We start from the raw sequence: 22,653 nt of genomic DNA, 5'->3' as shown, positions 1-22,653 counted from the left end.
CAGGTTTTCACGGCTGGCATCATCATCATTAGGGTTTGTAGAATCTTTCGGGCTCAAGTGCCGTGTTCTACTGGAGAAAGTTTTCCTTCCAGACGTTTCGTTCTCAGCTGTGGTGATAAGGAAACTGGCTGTGGAATGTGACCATTGTTCTGTGTTGATTGCTGGGAGGGTTGGAAGGGGTGTGAAGATAAGGAAGATGGTTGTTGATTGTGCTGATTGTTCTCTGGAATGTGCTGGAATGTTCTCTGGAATGTTTCCTTATCGCCACCCTTCCAGGAATCCCCACCAAACAATGGGTACATTCACAAACCAATTGCCCTCTCACCACACCCCCTCCAGCCTAGAAATAGCAGCTCTCCAGCAGCCCTGGCCTCACTCAATGCACAGCAGCCAAGAAGGTCAGAGCACCTGCTATGACTGTAACGCCACTGAGGATGTTCTCCGCAGCTGAGAACGAAACGCCTGGAAGAAAAACTTTCTCCAGTGGAACACGGCACTTGAGCCCGAAAGATTCTACAAACCCTAGTGTCCTATTCCTTTAAGGAGAATTGGAACTGCCAGAGATCGAGTCATCCTTGACTGCAGGTGGTACATTGTCATCAGGTGTGAGCCACTTAACCAATTTGTAATGGGATTGGCTAAGGCCACTAGAAATGCAGTAGCCAGCTACCAGTTCACTGTGGGATAGGAAAGGACGATACTAGCGTGGCGTACTGTTGGATGGCTATTGGACTGATGACTGTGGACTGTGTATTGACTATTCTCTTGGACTCTGTATTTGTACCTCTGCCTGGCTCTACTTGTGTGTAAGTGTATGACTCTTGGACTGCCTGTTGACTCTGATACCTGCCTGAACCCAATACAGTTTGCTGAACCTGCTATCTGTGTCGAGTGCCTTCCTTGGGACTGCAACCGAGACTGGTCTGACCAGTGGGAGCTTCTTCTACAACTCTGTCATGGCATACTTTTCACCACCAACTGCAAACCGGACAGTCACTTACTATATCTCCAGGGTTCCCTGGAGGTCCCACAGGTCCAGGGGGGCCTTCGGAGCCCTGAATCATAAGAGGAAAAGAGAATGAGCAGCAGTCTTCACTCACAGCGAAATCATATATGTTACAAAAGTGCAGGTCTGCAGTTTACCTCGTCATCGTTTCAGATTCATTCGATACACACACACACACAGAGCGATGGATTAAACCCTGTGGAGGCCCCTAGGCAGCCAAAATCTTGGCCCCCCCCTCAAAAATTATCTCAGAGCCTGAGAGCCCGCCCCATCACTCATTGTCCTCACTGCAGCCTGCAGCCACCTTCATCAAAGCCCCTTTTACTAAGCTGCAGGAGAGAGGAAGAGAGAGGCAAACATGGTGATGCCACTAGCAGCCACACCAGGCAAAGAGCAGCTCAGTTGCTGGCTGCGTGCACAGGCTGGAAAGGCTGCAAGCAGGGAGGAAACTGGAGGGGGGGAGCCAGCACAGGGTCCCTAAGCCTGTGGGGGTTCCCAGGTCAGTGCCTACTTGGCCTAAGTGTTAATCCAGTTCTGCGCACACACGCACACACAAACACCACTTCCCTGCCACTCTCTTCTTTGTGGAATAGCCTTCCAGAATATATGAAGGCTTTCGCTTTTTGATTGTTTCAGGCTAAGGCAGGCCTGGATTTCTTTTTAGTGCTTTTTGTACAATTGGCTACGTTTTAAAGTCGGTTTGTTTCTGGTGTTGTAAGTGTGGGTTTTTGGCTGCTTCTGTTGATCTCAATTTGTGTAAGCTGCCTTGGGTCTGTACGGAGAAGGACGGGATGAAAATAATTTTAATAAACGTACAGATCTCTTATGCTGAACCACAAATAAATAGGGATTGCTTTTCGAAGGCACAATTGTTAAAGTTTGCTTCTGTGATGCCCTAATAGATGCCCTTAAAGTTCCTTCCTTCCTTCCTTCCTTCCTTCCTTCCTTCCTTCCTTCCTTCCTTCCTTCCTTCCTTCCTTCCTTCCTTCCTTCCTTCCTTCCTTCCTTCCTTCCTTCCTTCCTTCCTTCCTTCCTTCCTTCCTTCTCTCCCTCCCTCCCTCCTCCAGCTCTTCTTTTTCCTTCCAGCTAGAAAAGGAACACTCTAGTCCCCAATGAAATGTTCTTGTTGTTTTTTCCAGAGTAGACAGCACACAACATTATAAAGAAACATGCAAAACAACGGATCACTTTTTTTAATGCAGGGGGGGGGGGAAATATATTCAAAAGGATCTTACAGGTGGGCCTGGGTTTCCAGGTGAGCCCAAGAAGCCAGGTATACCAGGATGGCCCTGCAGAAGAGAACAGCAGCCTTTACTTTTACATTTCAATTCCGTTCACAAATGCCCATGGATCTTCTAAAAAGGCTTTTTCAACTAGGCAGCAAACAGGGGAGTTGGACTCCCGAATAGAAACAATCCTGATCCTGTAATTTCCTGCACAGGTTTCCAGAACATGACGGTGTCTGCTGCAACCACAAATCCCTCCTATCCACATACGTTTTTGGAACTAAAGGATGTGTCAAGAAACAGTGCAAGGTTAGCTGAGCGAATGTAATGTAATGTAATGTAATGTAATGTAAAATTTTATTTATATCCCGCCCTCCCCTGCCGAAGCAGGCTCAGGGCGGCTAACAGCATTTCAAGTAGACAATACAATAATAAAAACATTAAATTCACATTAAAATTCACATTAAAACCAGTCAATAGTCAATAATTAATTAAAACATTCCTAAATTAACACTGGCGGTAAACGTTATTAATCTGGCGGTAAACATTAATTCAGTTATTGGTGAACGCCTGTTTGAAGAGGGCGGTCTTGCAGGCCCTGCGGAACTGGTCTAAGTTCCGCAGGGCCCGCACCTCCTCTGGGAGTTGGTTCCAGAGTTGTGGGGCCGCAACGGAAAAGGCCCGAGTGCTAAGCCCGAATGAGGCTTAGCATACATTTTACACAAATGTGTCTAACAGAGCCTTTCCTCCCTTCCTTTTGCTTTCTTTTTCACAGCTCCTCTGATCAACAGATCTTGAGCAATGACTAAAAGATTACTCAATTAGTTTCTGAAGGAAAATACAATATACAGGAATTTAACAACCAATAAGGTCATATTTGGATCACTGACTAGCATGAGGTAAGGGATAACATCCTTTTGCAAATTGCTAAATGAGAAATGTGATAAAAAGAGGTTAAACCCACCATTTCCTAAAAACGGTATAAAAGGAACATTCCAGAATTTTATGAGATAAAGTATCAATTTTACCCAGACCATAAGAACTATTTGTATATGCAGAGCTTTTTTGGTAGAAAAAGCCCAGCAGGAACTCATTTACATATTAGGCCACACCTCTTTAAGAAGAGGTAGCAGAGATATAAACTTTATAAAGGACACAAATACAATTAATTTTTTTTAAAAAAAAACTTAAAATAAAGCATGCTTAAAACATTAGCACTTGTTGGTCTTAAAGCTGCTTTCTTTGTATTTCTCCCATGGGATCCAGGGAATTGCACAAAGGAAGCTCTGGTTCCTTCCTTCCCTCCCCAGGGGACCAGGAGGGGGAGGAGCCTCAGCCAACAGAAGGAAGAGAGGCTTTGCTCAGTAGCTTGGCTGTGCGATTGAGAGAGCCTGGCAAAGCAAACTCTCCCTTCCCCCTTCCTCCCTATGGGAGGAACCTCAGCCAATGGAGAAAACAGAGTATTTCCTCTGTAGCTCCTGTGTGATTGAGCAAGCCTTGTGAAGCAAGCTGTGATTCAGAAGGAAGCAAGAGAGAGGGAGAAGGAAGCAGGTGGCAACCAGTTGCTCGGGGGTCTGACAGGAGCCCTCTGGGGCCCTGATTTGGCCCCTAGCCAGGTGTTGGAAACCTATGAGCTAGACCAAATGCCCTAGCATTATGAAGAATCATTAAATATCTTGTGTAGGATGGCAAGGACTGAAGTGGTAAAATGCCAAAGAACTGGGTTGGGTGAACTCTATGAGCTCCATGGTTGCCAGCCCCCCTGCCAGGGTTGGGAGAAACCGCTTTTGCAGTGCACTTCTCCGACGCTGGCCAACACAGGGGAAATCCCACCCCCAGATGGCCTGAAAAGTAACATGATGATGTCACCTAAAAGCGATGCCATCAGATCGCCAACGTCATGTGGCAACGCTCCAGTTTTTGGGGGCAAAACTCTATGGTAAAATCAGCGACCAACCATAGTTTTGCCCAAAAAATGGAATGTCACCCCCGCAACGTTGGTGATGTGATGACGTCACTTCTGGGTGATGTCATCATGCCATGCTTGTTTTGCGCTGTGGGAGAAGATCCTGGAAAGGCCCAAGCATCCCCCCCATCAGCTGCCAGTTGGGACCTGGCAATCCTAATGCGCATGAATCATGGCTCTAGCATAATTGATGAAGATGATGATGATGATGATGATGATGATGATGATGATGATGATGATGATGATGATGATGATGACGACGACAATGATATTGGATTTATACCCCACCCTTCACTCTGAACCTCAGAGTCTCAGAGCGGCTTACAATCTCCTTTACCTTCCCCCTCCCAACAGACACCCTGAGAGGTCAGTGGGACTGAGAGAAGTCTCCCAGAAGCTGCCCTTTCACGGACAACTCTTGCAAGAGCTTTGGCTGACCCAAGGCCATTCCAGCAGCTGCAAGTGGAGGAGTGGGGAATCAAACCTGTTCTCCCCAGATAAGAGTCCGCGTACTTTTAAAAGTGTCCGCGCACTGTTTAAAAAGACAATTGGAGATTAACCCTCCTCTCCTAGTTTGCTCTTTAATCCAAGTGGAGGACCATAAAAGGCTCTCACAAGGAGGAAGAAAACAATCATTCACCAAATCTACAATTGGATACAACTAGAATGAATATTCTTTCAAAGGATAAGGCAGCATTAGTTGATGATCCCCGTTAAGGGGGGGCGGGCACTTCCATTGAATAATCGCCGATTGCGTTTTATGGTTCTTACAAGTTAATGTCGAGGCAACAGATTGTAATTTCAACCAGTGTATTCTAGTTAATTTTTTTTTTCTGGAGCTCTATCATTTTTAATTTTTTTTATTATATGTACTATATTTATTAAGCTAGAAGATGTTTGACCACTACTGCATTATTTGTCATATCTCATTATTCATACTAATGTCCTATATTTCATTTTCACATTTATTTTTTTAAATGTCTTACGTTTCACCTATTTAGGTCCATCTTGATTTTCACAATTTTTATGTGGCTGTTGTTGGCCTGCATTGTGCTGTGTATTTGGTCATGGACCGTAATAAAGCAAACTGAAACTGAAACTGAATAATCGCCGATTGTGCAAAATGCTGGCTCACATATGGCTTCGGAAACCTAATTTTTATCTAAAATTTTCCTTCTAGAAGTAGAGTGGTCCCCTACTGTCAGCAATCCTGCCGCTGCCCCAAGAGGCAGCAGGAGAAAACATTTAAAAAAAACAACAACCCTGCCAGCATCACTACGGCGTGACATCACTTCCAGGGAACACCCAGAAGGAATGTCACAAGGCTCTAGGAATCATCAGAAACTGTGGTTTTACCATAGAGTTTCTGCCAATTCCTAGAGTGGTAACATCACTTTTGGTTTTCCCCTCCCCACCTCAAAAGCGACAATATGGCACACAAGACGCCACCCACATCTTCACCACCCTTCCAAGCCTGGCAACTCTGCCCAAAACACTTAGTACCAATACAAATGAGATGTCTTAATATTGTTCAGTTTTCTCTTGCGCAGCTAATTCTTACTGCTGCTCTGTGTGGTCAGTATCTTGCCTAAGGACATCAAATGCACATGCCAGGCTGTGTTGTATTTGATGGAACATATGAACAGATGAAGCTGCCTTATACTGAATCAGACCTTTGGTCTATCAAAGTCAGTATTGTCTTCTCAGACTGGCAGCGGCTCTCCAGGGTCTCAAGCTGAGGTTTTTCACACCTCTTTGCCTGGACCCTTTTTTGGAGATGCCAGGGATTGAACCTGGGACCTTCTGCTTCCCAAGCAGATGCTCTACCACTGAGCCACTGTCCCTCCCTAAAGGAGGAAGAAGAAGAAGGAAAAGAAGAAGAAGAAATTGGATTTATATCCCACCCTCCACTCTGAATCACAGAGGATGGTTTCACACTGGAGATTTGCCCTGGCCTAGCCCTGCTAAGGCTGAGTGGGCTGAAATTGAATCCAGCGAAGACAGAAGTCCTTTGCCTGGGTCGGGGCGCTCTGGGAGGGGAAATACCTCTCCCGGTCTTCGACGGGGCGCCGCTGAAAGCGGCGTGCCGGGTCAGGAGCCTGGGAGTTCTACTGGAGCCTTCACTATCAATGGAGGCCCAGATAGCAGCCACTGCCAAGTCAGCCTTTTTTCACCTGAGGCGGGCAAGGCAGTTGGCTCCCTTCCTAGAGCGTCGGGATCTGGCAACAGTGATTCATGCAATGGTCACCTTGAGATTGGATTACTGTAATGCCCTCTACATGGGGCTGCCTTCGTACCGAACCCGGAGGCTGCAGCTGGTGCAGAATGCAGTTGCTAGACTGCTGCTGGGGCTCCCAAAGTGGGAGCACATACAGCCGGGGCTGCGTGAACTGCACTGGCTGCCAGTCATATACCGGATTCGTTACAAAGTGGTGGTTATCACCTTTAAAGCCCTATATGGCTGAGGACCTGCCTACCTTAGGGACCGTCTCTTTCCATATGAGCCCCAGAGAGCGCTGAGGTCAGCTGGGAAGAACTTGCTAACTATCCCCGGGCCGAGAGAGGTAAAGCTGCAGAGCACCCGTGACCGGGCTTTCTCTGCTATGGCTGCACGCCTATGGAACCAGCTTCCAGAGGATATGCGGGCCCTGCGAGAATTTGAACAGTTCTGCAGGGCCTGCAAGACCACCCTCTTTCGATTGGCCTTCACCGACTAAGGGGGAAACTGCTAATGAAATTCGCCATCTGAATAATAACACCAGTATGTTAATTTTATTAAATTTATTGATTTTAGAGTTTTAGTCGAATTTTAATTAATGTGTTAATTAGTTTGCCTAAATACCTTGTAAAGCTAATGTATTGATTGTGTTGTTAGCTGCCCTGAGCCTGCTTCGGTGGGGAGGGCGGGATATAAATAAAATTGATATGATATGATATGCCTCCCATTCGGATTAAAAGTGCACGATCCCACTTGCACATCTGCCCTCTGAGCTGCACCCATTCTCACCCCATCTCCAGATGCCTCCCATCCGCATTAAAAAGCTACCTGGATTTTCCCGGTATCATCCCCCTGAATTGTATGTGGGTCGCAAAATCAGCTGTTGTTTAAATGCCCCGGGGTAACTCATAAGTGAAAGAGCTGTGTGATCGCGCCAAGCCTTTTCGGGCAAGGTCGGGGGGGGGGGGGTTCCCCTCGCCCCTCTCCGAGGTGCGCTTCTCTGCTTCTCCAATTGAGCGCACACATGACAGCCTTTTTTAAAGAGACAACCCTTTCTGCAGCGGGTCTGTGCTTGAGCTGGGCTAGCAGTGTGAATGGGCAACCGCCGACTGTTGCCGGGATTCTGCCATTCAGCAGCAGCTATCTGATTGCCCGGATTTTAGTGGATTTCTTTCTGAACGGGATAAAATTGTGTCAAATTCATAGTGTGAAACCAGCCAGAGCCTCAGAGTGGCTCACATTCTCTTTTACCTTCCTCCCCCACAACAAACACCCTGTGAGGTGAGTGGGGTTGAGGGCGATCTCCCAGAAGCTGCCCTTCCAAGGACAACTCCTACGAGAGCTATGGCTAACCCAAGGCCATTCTAGCAGATGCAAGTGGAGGAGTGGGGAATCAAACACGGTTCTCCCAGATAAGAGTCCACACGCTTAACCACTATACCAAACTGGCTCTTTGAGGCAAGAACAAGGAAGATGGTTTCAAGGAGGCCTTCTATTACCTGCTCACCCTTCAGACCAGCCTCTCCCATTGTTCCACGGTCTCCCTTAGGACCCTAGTGACAAATAAAACAATTATTTATTTAAAAATACATAAACAGTGCTTTTAAACCAAACATCCTTGAACTGGCTTCCGCATGTTTATGTATTAAGTTATGGCATCTGTATGCCACACTCTCACTCTATTGAGTCCCAAGATGGCTACCAGTAACACAAACTGATAAATATACATGAAATTAGAGCAATAAATATCAAAAACACAGATAATCAGTTAAAACAAATCAAGATATATCAAGGTGGGCAGTGTATCACGAATTCGTATAAACACGGCTGCTAAAAACCAGCAGGAGTACAAAAAAGGATGTCCTGATGAAAAAGAAGAAGAAATTGGATTTATATCCCACCCTATACTCTGAATCTTAGAGTCTCAGAGTGGTCACAATCTCCTTTACCTTCTCCCCCCCCCCACAACAGACACCCTATGAGGTAGGTGGAACTGAGAGAGCTTTTACAGCAGCTGCCCTTTCAAGGACTACTCCTGTGAGAGCTATGGCTGACCCAAGGCCATTCCAGCAGGTGCAAGTGGAGGAGTGGGGAATCAAACCCGGTTCTCCCAGATAAGAGTCCACACACTTAACCACTACACCAAACTGGCTCTAGAAGAAGAAGAGGAGATTGGATTTATTCCCCGCCTTTCATTCGGAGTCTCAAAGTGCCTTACAATCTCTTCCCCCTCCCTTCCTCTCCTCACCACAGACACCCTCTGAGGTAAATGGGGCTGAGAGAGCTCTAGGAGTACTGCTCTTGACAGAACAGCTCTTTCAAGAACCGTGACTGACTCAAGGTCACATCGAGCAGGTGCATGAGGAGGAGTGGGGAATCAAACCCGGTACAATCGGAAGCTCTTCACCCAATATAGTTGAGATTTTTACTTTGTCTTTCGGTTCTTTCAAGTCATTTGAAAAAATATATCCGTTGGATTTGGAGACTGAATATTAACTAACCTTGGGACCTTCGACACCAGGTGGTCCGGGATGACCTCTCGGTCCAGGCTCTCCCTGAAAGACAGTAAACATGATAGCCTCAAAAAGGATATTATAGCATTGGAGAAAGTGCAGAAAAGGGCAACTAGAATGATTAAAGGGCTGGAACACTTTCCCTATGAAGAAAGGTTGAAACGCTTGGGCCTCTTTAGCTTGGAGAAATGTCGACTGCGGGGTGACATGATAGAGGTTTACTAGATAATGCATGGGATGGAGAAAGTAGAGAAAGAAGTCCTTTTCTTCCTTTCTCACAATACAAGAACTCGTGGGCATTCAATGAAATTGCTGAGCAGCCAAGTTAAGACGGATAAAAGGAAGTACTTCTTCACCCAAAGGGTGATTAACATGTGGAATTCACTGCCACAGGAGGTGGCGGCGGCCACAAGCATAGCCACCTTCAAGAGGGGTTTAGATAAAAATATGGAGCAGAGGTCCATCAGTGGCTATTAGCCACAGTGTGTGTGTATATATAAAATTTTTTGCCACTGCGTGACACAGAGTGTTGGACTTGATGGGCCATTCGCCTGATCCAACATGGCTTCTCTTATGTTCTTATGTGACACAGAGTGTTGGACTGGATGGGCCACTGGCCTGATCCAACATGGCTTCTCTTATGTTCTTATGTGACACAGATTGTTGGACTGGATGGGCCATTGGCCTGATCCAACATGGCTTCTCTTATGTTCTTATGTGACACAGAGTGTTGGACTGGATGGGCCATTCGCCTGATCCAACATGGCTTCTCTGATGTTCTTATGTGACACAGAGTGTTGGACTGGATGGGCCACTGGCCTGATCCAACATGGCTTCTCTTATGTTCTTATGTGACACAGATTGTTGGACTAGATGGGCCATTGGCCTGATCCAACATGGCTTCTCTTATGTTCTTATGTGACACAGAGTGTTGGACTGGATGGGCCATTCGCCTGATCCAACATGGCTTCTCTGATGTTCTTATGTGACACAGAGTGTTGGACTGGATGGGCCACTGGCCTGATCCAACATGGCTTCTCTTATGTTCTTATGTGACACAGATTGTTGGACTGGATGGGCCATTGGCCTGATCCAACATGGCTTCTCTTATGTTCTTATGTGACACAGAGTGTTGGACTGGATGGGCCATTCGCCTGATCCAACATGGCTTCTCTTATGTTCTTAGACCAAGATGGGCCACCCTGTTAATCTGCCCGGAGCAGCAGAAAAGAGTGCGAGTCCAGGAGCGCCTTCAAGACTAACAAAATTTGAGCTTTCGTGAATCACCTGATACCTGAAGAAGTGAGCAGCGGCTCCCAAAAGCTCACACCTTGCCACTTTTGTCTGCCTTTAAGATGATGATGTCACTTCACTTCCCATTATTTGAATGAACGCCAAGCTAAATTTGATTATCATAAGGCATTGTGTGTAGTGACTGAATTAGATTTGGGGTCTAAATCCAGACTGCTTTACAGGCAATCTCTGGCTTTACCACCTAACAGAGCTTTAAGGAAGCCTCCTTGGAGTGTGGGGGTGAAAAGTTAGGTTCAAGGGATCAAATTACAATTCAGCATATCTCTATGCCAACTTTCTTATTAACGAATTCAAGGTTCAAGGAGCAGAAATGAAACTATAAGGGGAAGGGCAGAAGTACTGACTACAGCAACTTTCAAAAGGCAGAATTGTACTTTTTTAAGAAGAAGATGAAGATATTGGATTTATATCCCGCCCTCCGCTCCAAAGAGTCTCAGAGCGGCTCACAATCTCCTTTCCCTTCCTCCCCCACAACAGACACCCTGTGAGGTAGATGAAGATATTGGATTTATATCCCGCTCTCCACTCCGAAGAGTCTCAGAGCGGCTCACAATCTCCTTTACCTCCCCCCCCCCCCCAAACAGACACCCTGTGAGGTAGATGAAGATATTGGATTTGTATCCCGCCCTCCACTCCGAAGAGTCTCAGAGCGGCTCACAATCTCCTTTACCTCCCCCCCCCCCCAAACAGACACCCTGTGAGGTAGATGAAGATATTGGATTTATATCCTGCCCTCCACTCCAAAGAGTCTCAGAGCGGCTCACCATCTCCTTTCCCTTCCTCCCCCACAACAGACACCCTGTGAGGTAGATGAAGATATTGGATTTATATCCTGCCCTCCACTCCAAAGAGTCTCAGAGCGGCTCACAATCTCCTTTCCCTTCCTCCCCCACAACAGACACCCTGTGAGGTAGATGAAGATATTGGATTTATATCCCGCTCTCCACTCCGAAGAGTCTCAGAGCGGCTCACAATCTCCTTTACCTCCCCCCCCCCCCCAAACAGACACCCTGTGAGGTAGATGAAGAGATTGGATTTATATCCCGCCCTCCACTCCAAAGACTCTCAGAGCGGCTCACAATCTCCTTTCCCTTCCTCCCCCACAACAGACATCCTGTGAGGTAGCAGGAGCTCCTTTGCATATTAGGCCATCCCCTCCCCCAATGTAGCCACGAGCTTAGAGGGCTCTTCTTACAGGGCCTACTGTAAGCTCTTGGAGGATTGCCTGCATCAGGGGCATGTGGCCTATTATGCAAAGAAGCCCTGCTACAAAAATAGCCCTGAGTACAAGAGATCCTACTCTGTGTATAACCAAAGCTCACTTCCACGTAGGGTTGCCAAGTCCAATTCAAGAAATATCTGGGGACTTTGGGGGTGGAGCCAGGAGACATGAGGGGTGGAGCCAAGATCAAGGCTGTGACAAGCATAATCGAACTCCAAAGGGAGTTCTGGCCATCACATTTAAAGGGACAGCACACCTTTTCAATTCCTTCCTTCCATAGGAAATAATGAAGGATAGGGGCACCTTCTTTTGAGGCTCATAGAATTGGACCCCCTGGTCCAATCTTTTTTAAACTTGGGGGGTATTTTGGGGAGAGGCACTAGATGCTACACTGAAAATTTGGTGCCTCTACCCCAAAAAACAGACCCCCCCCAGAGCCCCAGATACCCACGGATCAATTCTCCATGATTTTCTATGGGAATAAATCTCCATAGGAAATAATAGCATTCCCAGCAGACATTTCCCTCCCCTCCCCCCGCTTTCTGACGACCCTGAAGCGGGGGGAGGGTCTTCAGACCAGGGGATCCTCTGCCCCCACCTGGGGATTGGCAACCCTACTTCCACGGAGGACATTGTTTAGTAAAGGAGAAAGAATGTTAGTTTGGCAGAAGCTCAGAAAACAGCTTCTCATGAGCTGACGGAAGGTGTTTTTGGAAAATACAAAGCTGCAACGTTATTGCATGAAAAAGAACGGGAGGCTCCGCTACTGCCTTCCCTTTCTTCAGGCTTCCTGCTCAGGCGTGTGTTTTCTTATTTGTTGCTTGCTCAATATTTGTTCACCGAGCGTGTAATTTGAATATGTAACTTGCCAGCTGATTCACGTACTCTGAACCAAGATACATAAGCCGGTGCAGGAGTGTGTAAAATTAATGCATAGCGTTTCATTCAGAATGACTTGTTTAGGTGGAAGCTGAACAACGTTTATTAGGCCTAGTTCTCAGCAAGAGCAGATAATAATGATAATAATAATAATAATAATAATAATAATAATAATAATTATTATTATTATTATTATTATTATTATTATTATTATTATTATTATTATTATTATTATTATTATTATTATTTATATCCCACCCTCCCCGCCGGAGCAGGCTCAGGGCGGCTAACAGGACATGGTATATACCATGATCAGTTATACAATTCTTAAAAGATACAGTTAAAATACAGTTTAAAAGTTACATAAAAATTATAAAACCATAGTAAATTAAAGGTGCTACATTCAGTGGGATGTCTATCCAGATGGCTAGATGTCACATTCAGAGTTCCCAATAAGCTTGTTGGAAGAGGGTAGTTTTGTAAGCCCTGCGGAATTGGTTAAGGCCCCGCAGGGCTCGCACTTCCTCCGGTAGCTGATTCCACCAGTGGGGAGCCATTATTGAGAAGGCCTGCTCCCTTGTTACTTTCAGTGTGGCCTCCTTTGGTCCAGGGATTTTTAGAAGACTTTGGGAGCTGGATCTCAGTGCTCTCTGGGGAACACATGGAGAGAGGCGGTCCCTAAGGTAGGCAGGTCCTCGGCCATATGAGGCTCACAATATTGCTGTGCATGACTGACTATTCCTACATCCCCACCCCCCAAAAAAAATCTAGAGATGTCAGGATGAATGATGCATTACCCTAAGAGAACATAAGAACACAAGGGAAGCCATGTTAGGTCAAGTCAATGGCCCATCCAGTCCAACTCTTGGTGACACACAACTGGCCAAAAAACCCAGGTGCCATCAGGAGGTCCACCAGTGGGGCCAGGACACTAGAAGCCCTCCCACCAAGCACCAAATACCAAGCATACAGAGCATCACTTGCCCCCGACAGAGAGTTCCAGCCCTGTGGCTAATAGCCACTGATGGATCTCTGCTCCACATGTTTATCCAATCCCCCCTTAAACCCTCTTTCAGACTCTGAATTAAGGACCTTAAAGACTCTTGAACCATCACAACAAGCCACTGACATGCATGGCCTTGTTTTCCATTGATATGCCTTAACAGTTAAACTCTCTCTGTGGCCCCCAGGGGACTAGGGCAGGTTTACTATTACCTGGGATTTATCAATTTATAGCAGTTGCCTCAAGGTCAGAGGGAAAGAGCTGTGGTTCAGTGGTAGACCATCTGCTTGGCATGCAGAAGGTCCCAGGTTCAATCCCTGGCACTTCCGCTGAAAGTACCAGTAGGTGATATGAAAGACCTTGCTTGAAACCTTGGAAAGCAGCTGCCAGTCTGAGTAGACAATACTACCCCTGATGGGCCAACGGTCTGATTCAGTATAAGCCAACTTCATGTGTTCGGGAGGTTATTTCTATTGAATAGACAATACTGCCCTTGATGGACCAATGGTCTGATTCAGTTTAAGCCAACATCATGCATTTGGGAGCTTGTTTCTATTGAGTAGACAATATTGCCCTTGATGGACCAATGGTCTGATTTAGTATAAGCCAACTTCATGTGTTCGGGAGGTTATTTCTATTGAGTAGACAATACTGCCCTTGATGGACCAATGGTCTGATTCAGTTTAAGCCAAGATCATGCATTTGGGAGGCTGCTTCTATTGAGTAGACAATATTGCCCTTGATGGACCAATGGTCTGATTTAGTATGAGCCAACTTCATGTGTTCGGGAGGTTATTTCTATTGAGTAGACAATACTGCCCTTGATGGACCAATGGTCTGATTCAGTTTAAGCCAGCATCATGCATTTGGGAGCTTGTTTCTATTGAGTAGACAATATTGCCCTTGATGGACCAATGGTCTGATTTAGTATAAGCCAACTTCATGTATTTGGGAGGTTGTTTCTATTGAGTAGACCAGGGGTGGCCAACGGTAGCTCTCCAGATGTTTTTTGCCTACAACTCCCATCAGCCCCAGCCATTGACCATGCTGGCTGGGGCTGATGGGAGTTGTAGGCAAAAAACATCTGGAGAGCTACCGTTGGCCGCCCCTGGAGTAGACAATACTTCCCTTGATGGACTAATGGTCTGATTTCATATAAGCCATCATCATGCATTTGGGAGGTTGTTTCTATTGAGTAGACAATATCGCCCTTGATGGACCAATGGTCTGATTCAGGGGTCGTTTTGTAGAAAAATAGGTGGTGGAGCTCATCCAGGGATTGTTCTGCAGCTGCACATACTATTCAATGGACAAGGAGGTGGAACTCTCAGAAGGAGGAGGTGGAACTCTCTGAAAGGTTCAGGAGCTGAATCTGAGGCCTGGTCTGATTCAGTATAAGCCAACTTCATGTGTTTGGATGGTTGTTTCTGTTGAGTCGAAGAAGGATGGCGGTTTATGCCAAACCTATACACCAAATATTCTGAAGAGACAATATCCCTTGTAAAGCTGGGGGGAGGGAGGGGAAGATTCTGTGCAAATAAATGGAGCTGTGCCTGAATCCAATCACTGACCTCCCAGTCTCGATGAAGAAAGCAGGAAGGTAAGGGATGTAATTTGGCCTTACCATCTTTCCAACTGGTCCTTCTGTGCCAGGCAAGCCTTGGGTGCCTTTATCACCCTTGAATCCTGGCATTCCAGGGAGTCCAGGTGGTCCAGGGGGGCAGTCACTGCATACATCCTAAAAGAGGGAAAGGGTATAAAGAGAAGAAATCCACAGATGTTACTCTGGGTGAGTCAGATGGGATTACCTACAAGTTTGGTAAAATATGGTATTATAGATATTGGATTTATATCCCGCCCTCCACTCCGAAGAGTCTCAGAGTGGCTCACAATCTCCTTTACCTTCCTCCTCCACAACAGACACCCTGTGAGGTAGATGAAAATATTGGATTTATATCCTGCCCTCCACTCCGAAGAGTCTCAGAGCGGCTCACAATCTCCTTTACCCCCCCCCCCCAACAGACACCCTGTGAGGTAGATGAAGATATTGGATTTATATCCCACCCTCCACTCCGAAGAGTCTCAGAGTGGCTCACAATCTCCTTTACCTTCCTCCCCCCACAACAGACACCCTGTGAGGTAGATGAAGATATTGGATTGATATCCCGCCCTCCACTCCAAAGAGCCTCAGAGGGGCTCACAATCCCCTTTACCTTCCCCTCCCCCCACAACAGACACCCTGTGAGGTAGATGAAGATATTGGATTTATATCCCGCCCTCCACTCCGAAGAGTCTCAGAGCAGTTCACAATCTCCTTTACCTTCCTCCCCCACAACAGACACCCTGTGAGGTAGATGAAGATATTGGATTTATATCCCGCCCTCCACTCCGAAGAGTCTCAGAGCGGCTCACAATCTCTTTTACCTCCCTCCTCCACAACAGACACCTTGGAGAGGGCTCTCACAGCAGCTGCCCTTTCAAGGACAACCTCTGTAAGAGCTATGGCTGACCCAGGGCAATTCCAGCAGGTGCAAGTGGAGGAATGGGGAATCAAACCTGGTTCTCCCAGATAAGAGTCCGCACTCTTCACTACTACACCAAACTGACTCTCCAAACAGTAGGGAAGCCCCATAGACTGAAAATCCCTCTGCTTTATTGGATGGGCATGAACTGGCAAAAACCAGCTGGAAAGTACATTGAACGTGGATTGAAAGTGCATTATTTAGTCTGTGTGACTGCACCCATGGTATATATTGCATTTTAGGCACCTCCAAGGATCCGTACCTTAACCAAGAGGCTGATATCACCAGGAGAAAGGAGAGGGGAAGCGCCCTGGAGAGAAAAAAAACAAAACCAAAACACCTCCATTTTATCCCAGTTCGAAGACCAGTTTCTGAGAAGAAGAAGATATTGGATTTATATTCCACCCTCCACTCCGAAGAGTCTCAGAGCGGCTCACAATCTCCTTTACCTCCCCCCCCACAACAAACACCCTGTGAGGTGGGTGGGGCTGAGAGGGCTCTCACAGCAGCTGCCCTTTCAAGGACAACCTCTGCCAGGGCTATGGCTGACCCAAGGCCATTCCAGCAGCTGCAAGTGGAGGAGCGGGGAATCAAACCCGGTTCTCCCAGATAAGAGTCCGCACACTTAACCACTACACCAAACTGGGCTCTCAGAAGGCACACTCAAAGGCAAAACAGTCTCCAGCTTGTTAAAGAGATCAACCGCACACCAGACACAAGTGAATGGTATAAATGTGTAATAGCGGTAGGGTTGCCAGCCTCCAGGTGGGGCCTGGAGATCTCCCGCTTTTACAGCTAATCTCCAGTCGGCAGAGATCAGCTCCCCTGGGGAAAATGGCTGCTCGGAAGGGTGGACTCCAGGGCGTTGTCCCATGCTGGGGCCCCTCCCTTCCCCAAACCCCGCCCTCTCCTGCATCCACCCCCAAAGTGTCCAGGTATTTTCCAGCACTGACCTGGCAACCCTCGTTGGGAGGTTGCTAAAGGTCTTCTTGCTGGACAGAAATAGTGTCCATGCCACTAACGGAGCATGAGAAAGGGCTATCCAGACATTGGTGTCTGAGAGTCGTTTGGCATCATATATTTGGAATCATATGTAATTTTTTTTAAATGTAACTGATTTTATATATATGTATTTTTTAATGTTGCACATTGCCCTGAGCCTGGCGCTATCCGGGATGGGGTGATTTATCAAATGTGAAAATAATAATAATAATAATAATAATAATAATAATAATAATAATAATAATAATAATAATAATAATAATAATAATAATAATAATAATTTACTGATCATTTAGGACATTGGCCTACAGGAAAGAAGGCTATCTTGCACCCGACATAGGGTTCTCCTGAACATCAAAAGGTGCTGAGAGAAAAGGGAGGGATGGGGGAGAGAGGAATGACATACCGGTTTTCCTGGAGGCCCCCTTTCCCTGGATTGCCTGGCAAACCCTACAATCACAAAACAATAAAAGAGATCACAATGTTCTCACCAATTTCCATCCCCCACTGAGCAGAAGGTAACTGCTGTAATCTTCAAATGGCAGCAGGAAACAAAAACCACGATGGAGCAGAACGAACAATAAATTACAAAAGCAAATGCTGAAACTATATTGTGTAGAGTGGTTATTTGAAGCACAGGTAACTTAAGGCAAAAGAATAATAATAATAAAAGTTTTCTTGAAGCAATACAGTCGAAATTGCAACCCCCTCCTACCCTTTCCCTTCATGTATTTTTGGTCAGAGTTTGTTTCCCATTGCTGTCTTGCCTGTGACTTCTTTTTGCTTGGGCGGTCTTAAATTGGGCAATGGGCGGTGCAAGACTCTGAACAGCTCCAGACTGCTGCTGAGGTGAGCTTCCTGTGTTAAAGAGTGCCTGCTCACAGGCACAACTTATAGGGAACACTTTCTAGGACAGGGGTGGCCAAACTTGCTTAATGTAAGAACGACACAAACGCCAGATGTTCTTAAGAGCTGCAAGACATGAATGTCACATGTTTGAGGGAGGGAGGGAGAAAGGTGGGGAGAGGAGTAAAGAGAGCAACTTTAAATGCATTCTCCAAGCCGCTGCCTGGCTTGGCTTGGAGAAGTGATTAAAAGATACCAAAGCCTTCTCCAAGCTGGCCAGCGGGGTGGTGGGAGCTTCGAAAGCCACACAATATGTGCGAAAGAGCCACATGTGGCTCCCAAGCCATGGTTTGGCCACCCCTGGTCTAGGAGGTCATTATATTCCTATCATGCCATCTGACACAGAGAGGAACATCAGAGATGCTTCGAGATTCTTCCTCCTCAACACGACTTCTCTTACAATAGGTAGGAGACCTGGCCTCCAGAGTGTGGGACCAGGTCTATCACCCGTTATTATTTGAGTCTCTGTATCCGTTTGTTTAAAACTGTATTTATTTAAATTGTATTTTTAACAAATTTTTGTAACCCGGTGTGGGTCTCCACCCAGGGAGAAAAGCAGAGTACAAATACTGAAAGAGGGAAGAAGAAAAAAGAAGAAGAAGAAGAAAAGAAGAAGAAGAAGAAATTGGATTTATATCCTGCTGCATACTCTGAATCTGAGTGGTTACAATCTCCTTTACCTTCCCCCCCCCCCACAACAGGCATCCTGTGAGATAGGTGGGGCTGAGAGAGCTCTTCTAGAAGCTGCTCTTTCAAGGACAACTCCTACAAGAGCTATGGCTGACCCAAGGCCATTCCAGCAGGTGGAGGAGTGGGGAACCAAGCCCGGTTCTCCCAGATAAGAGTCCACGCACTTAACCACTACACTAAATTGGTAAATATGATAGGAGTAACATCCTCCTGCAGATGAGGGCGGACTAGATTTTAATGGGTACACAGATGTGACAAAGATGCACCACCATTCCTGAAGAAGCACCACTGGCTTCCACTTAGTGTCTGATAGGGCTCCCGTGTTCCTGCTGGGGGCGGGGGATACCCCGGTTTGGCAGGCCCCAATCCGCCGGCAGGGAGGCAGCCGCCAGGGCAATCCCCACCCCCCAAAGAGCCTGTCGTCATGTGGTGTGATGATGTCACCCAGAAGTGACGTATTGCACCAGATACACTGTGTAGGATGCTCTACGAAGTCATTTAAAACTCTATGATTTCACGCAAGGACTCTCTAGCAATTTGGGGGGAAACTCAAAGAGTTGTCCCACAAATGGCTAAAGTGTCCCCGCCCCATGAAACCACAGAGTTTCAAGTGACTTCCTAGAGCATCCTGTGTGACGTGCCCAGTGCAATATGTCACTTCTGGATGACATGTGAGAAAAATTCCCCTGCCAGAAGCGGGGAACTTGGCAACCCAAGTTTCTGACTAGTCCCATTCAAAGTGCTGGTTTCTGTCCTTTACGGCCATCTGTGGTCTTGGACTGGGCTGTCTTATGGATGTATCCTTGCAAGGATTTGCTGGCTTCACAAACTAGGGTTGCCAATCCCCAGGTGGGGGCAGGGGATCCCCTGGTTTGGAGGCCCTCCCCCCACTTCAGGGTCATCAGAAAGCAGGGGGAGGGGAGGGAAATCTTTGCTGGCCACTCCATCATTCCTTATGAAGACAGATTCCTATGTGGAGAATTGATCGTGGGTATCTGGGGCTCTGGGGGGGGGCTGTTTTGAGGTAGAGGCACCAAATTTTCAGCATAGCATCCAGTGACTCTTCTCAAAACACCCTCCAAGTTTCAAAAGGATTGGACCAGGGGGTCCCATTCTATGAGCCCCCCCCCCAAAAAAGGTGCCCCTATCCTTCATTATTTCCTATGGAAGGAAGGCATTTAAAAGGTGTGCGGCGCCTTTAAAGGTGTGCGGTGCCTTTAAGGAGACCCGATTGAAATCAACTAGAGACAGGGCCTTCTCAGTCGTAGCCCCCTGCTGGTGGAACCAACTGCCAGATGAAGTGAGGGCCTTGCGGAACCTTGTGCAGTTCCGCAAGGCCTACAAGACTGTCCTCTTCCGGCTGGCATTCAATTGACTTGGCACCGGTACTTAAGAGAAGTGGAAGAAGGCCGTCGCCGCCAGAATAGCACCAGCTCAATATTCTGTTTTTCTGTTTTAACTGTTTTAATCATTGTATATCTATTTTATTACCGAATGTGTAATTTTAATACTTATTAATTTGTTTGTGGGATTTTATGTTGTGAGCCGCCCTGGGCCTGTTTCGGTGGGGAGGGCGGGATATAAATCAAATTAAATGAATGAATGAATGAATGAATGAATGAATGAATGAATGAATGAATGAATGAATGAATGAATGAATGAATGTATGTATGTATGTATGTATGTGATGGCCAGAATTCCCTTTGGAGTTCAATTATGCTTGTCACACCCTTGTTCCTGGCTCCGCCCTAATGTCTTCTGGCTCCACCCCCAAAGTCTCCTGGCTCCACCCCCAAAGTCCCCAGATATTTCTTGAATTGGATTTGGCAGCCCTATCACAAACACACACACACACATTTTAAAAGTTCAGAGTCTTGCTAGGCAGACTCACCTCCTCTGCTGTCTACTCCCTGCCGTTCTAGGTTTTTCAGATGCTGCTTTGCTAGCCCAGCCAGTGTGCAGGGCCCAGTAGGAAAAGAGAAAAAGAGACCACATTGATTTCCCGCCCCCTCTCCCTTTGTATGTTTCCTGTGCACTCCTGCCCCTTTCTTTGACTTTTTCAGCAGGAAAGAGAGAAGGGGAAAGCAAAGATAATGATTCTCACCAGGGAATAATGACAAGTGTCGGAAAGTCGTGCCTTAGCTGAAAGAGACTTTCCCTTGACATTATTCCTTGAGCGGCCCCCACGTCGTCGCAACGAATGGGACAGCAGAATCAGGGGAAATGCAGAAATTGCAGAGGGGGTGAGAAAGATGGAGGGGGGGCTGCTTTCTTTCCTGGCAGACTATGCTGTCGTGCAGAACCATACCGATTGAACAGCGGTTTGGAAACAAAAGAAAAAAAACCAACCTGGGAAGGGCAGGGCTTTGAGCAGAGAAACCACAGGATGGGAGGGGAAGAAATGAAGAAGAATTGCAGATTTATACCCTCAGAGACTCAGAGTGGCTCCCAATCGCCTTTATCTTCTCCTCCACAACAGACACCCTGGTAGGGTTGCCAAGTCCAATTCCAGAAATATCTGGGGACTTTGGGGGTGGAGCCAGGAGACATTGGGGTGGGGCTAGCCAGGAGCAAGGTTGTGAGAAGCATAATTGAACTCCAAAGGGAGTTCTGGCCATCACATTGAAAGGGACCGCACACCTTTTTAAATGCCTTCCTTCCATTGGAAATAATGAAGGATAGGGGCACCTTCTTTGAGGGCTCACAGAATTAGACCGCCTGGTCCAATCCTTTTGAAACTCGGCAGGTTTTTTGAAGAGAGGCATCAGATGCTATGCTGAAAATTTTGTGCCACTACTTCAAAAAACAGCCTCCCCAGAAATCAATTCTCCATTATACCCTATGGGGATGGGTCTCCATAGGCAATAATGGAGTGCCCAACAGACACACACCCCCCCGCTTTCTGATGACCCTGAAGTGGGGGGAGAGCCTCCAAACCAGGGATCCCCTGTCCCCACCTGGGGATTGGCAACCCTACACCCTGTGAGGTGGCTGGGGCTGAGAGGGCTCTCCCAGCAGCTGCCCTTTCAAGGACAACCTCTGCCAGAGCTATGGCTGACCCAAGGCCATTCCAGCAGGTGCAAGTGGAGGAGTGGGGAATCAAACCTGCTTCTCCATGATAAGAGTCCGCACACTTAACACTACATCAAACTGGCTCTCTAAATGCTCAATCCTTTTCATGCCTGCAACATCCCCACTGAGAGTCACTCCCCCAAACTGATTTGCTTTCTGTAAGTTCCCAAATGCTACAAACACGTGCACTGAACCTCACAGGATAATAAAAAGAATCAGCTTGGGTATCAGGCATACCTGGAGTGGGGGTGTCAAACATGCGACCGGTGGGGGGCAAATCAGGCCCCTAGAGGGCTCCTATCAAGCCCCTGAGCAACTGGCTGTTGTCTGCTTTCTTCTCCCTCTCTCTTGCTTCCTTCTGCGTTACAACTTGCTTTACCAGGCTTGCTCAATCATACGGGAGCTACAGAGAAAAAAGCTCTATTTTCTCCTTTGGCTGAGGCTCTTCCCTTGGGAAGGAAGGGGGAAAGGAGAGCTTGCTTTGCCAGGCTCTCTTAATCACACAGCAGAGCTACCGAGCCAAGCCTCTCTTCCTTCTATTGGCTGAGGTTCCTCCCTTTCCTGGTCCCCTGAGGAAGGAAGGAAAGAGCCAGAGATCCCTTTACCCAGTTCCCTGGATCCCATGGGAGAAATATATATAAAAAAGTACCTTTAAGACCATTGAGTGCTAATGTTTTAAGCATATTTTTATTTTAAGGGGGTTTTTTTGTCTCTTTGTCTGTGTCCTTTATAAAGTTTATATTTTTGCTACCTAATCTTAAACAGGAACACACATGGCCCAGCCCAACATAGCCCAGCCCGACAAGGTCTCATTTATGTCATATCTGGCCCTCATAACAAATGTGTTTGACACCCCTGATCTAGAGCCTGTATGAAAAGGGTTGTGCACCTCTGCTTTCTATTGCTTCTGTGCTGAATATTGCCCCCATCAATTCCCTTCCCCCCACAAATGGCATCGGGTCTCTTTGTGCATGCAAGGGGTGGAATTCTAGCAGGAGCTCCTTTGCTTATCAGGCCACACCCCTCTGATGTAGCCAATCCTCCAAGAGCTTACAAAAAAAGAGCCTTGTGAGCTCTTGGAGGATTGGCTACATCAGGGGCGTGTGGCCTAATA

The 22,653-nt window shown here is 46.9% G+C and overlaps 1 protein-coding gene across 1 annotated transcript in view; it reads right to left on the bottom strand.

The window, feature by feature from the left end:
• Positions 1–22,653, bottom strand: part of LOC132574858 (collagen alpha-1(XXII) chain-like) — a 268,798-nt gene that overhangs the window by 33,192 nt on the left and 212,953 nt on the right. The window contains 8 exon segments of the mRNA XM_060243090.1: positions 1,002–1,055; positions 2,242–2,295; positions 7,916–7,969; positions 8,918–8,971; positions 14,972–15,085; positions 16,132–16,179; positions 17,278–17,300; positions 17,303–17,321. Of these exon segments, the coding sequence (XP_060099073.1) occupies positions 1,002–1,055; positions 2,242–2,295; positions 7,916–7,969; positions 8,918–8,971; positions 14,972–15,085; positions 16,132–16,179; positions 17,278–17,300; positions 17,303–17,321 (420 nt within the window).

The sequence above is a fragment of the Heteronotia binoei genome, chromosome 7 (genome assembly GCF_032191835.1).
Source record: "Heteronotia binoei isolate CCM8104 ecotype False Entrance Well chromosome 7, APGP_CSIRO_Hbin_v1, whole genome shotgun sequence".
Classification (NCBI taxonomy): Eukaryota; Metazoa; Chordata; class Lepidosauria; order Squamata; family Gekkonidae; genus Heteronotia; species Heteronotia binoei.
Note: the sequence above shows the minus strand (reverse complement) of the source record. Positions and strands in the feature narration are given on the sequence as shown.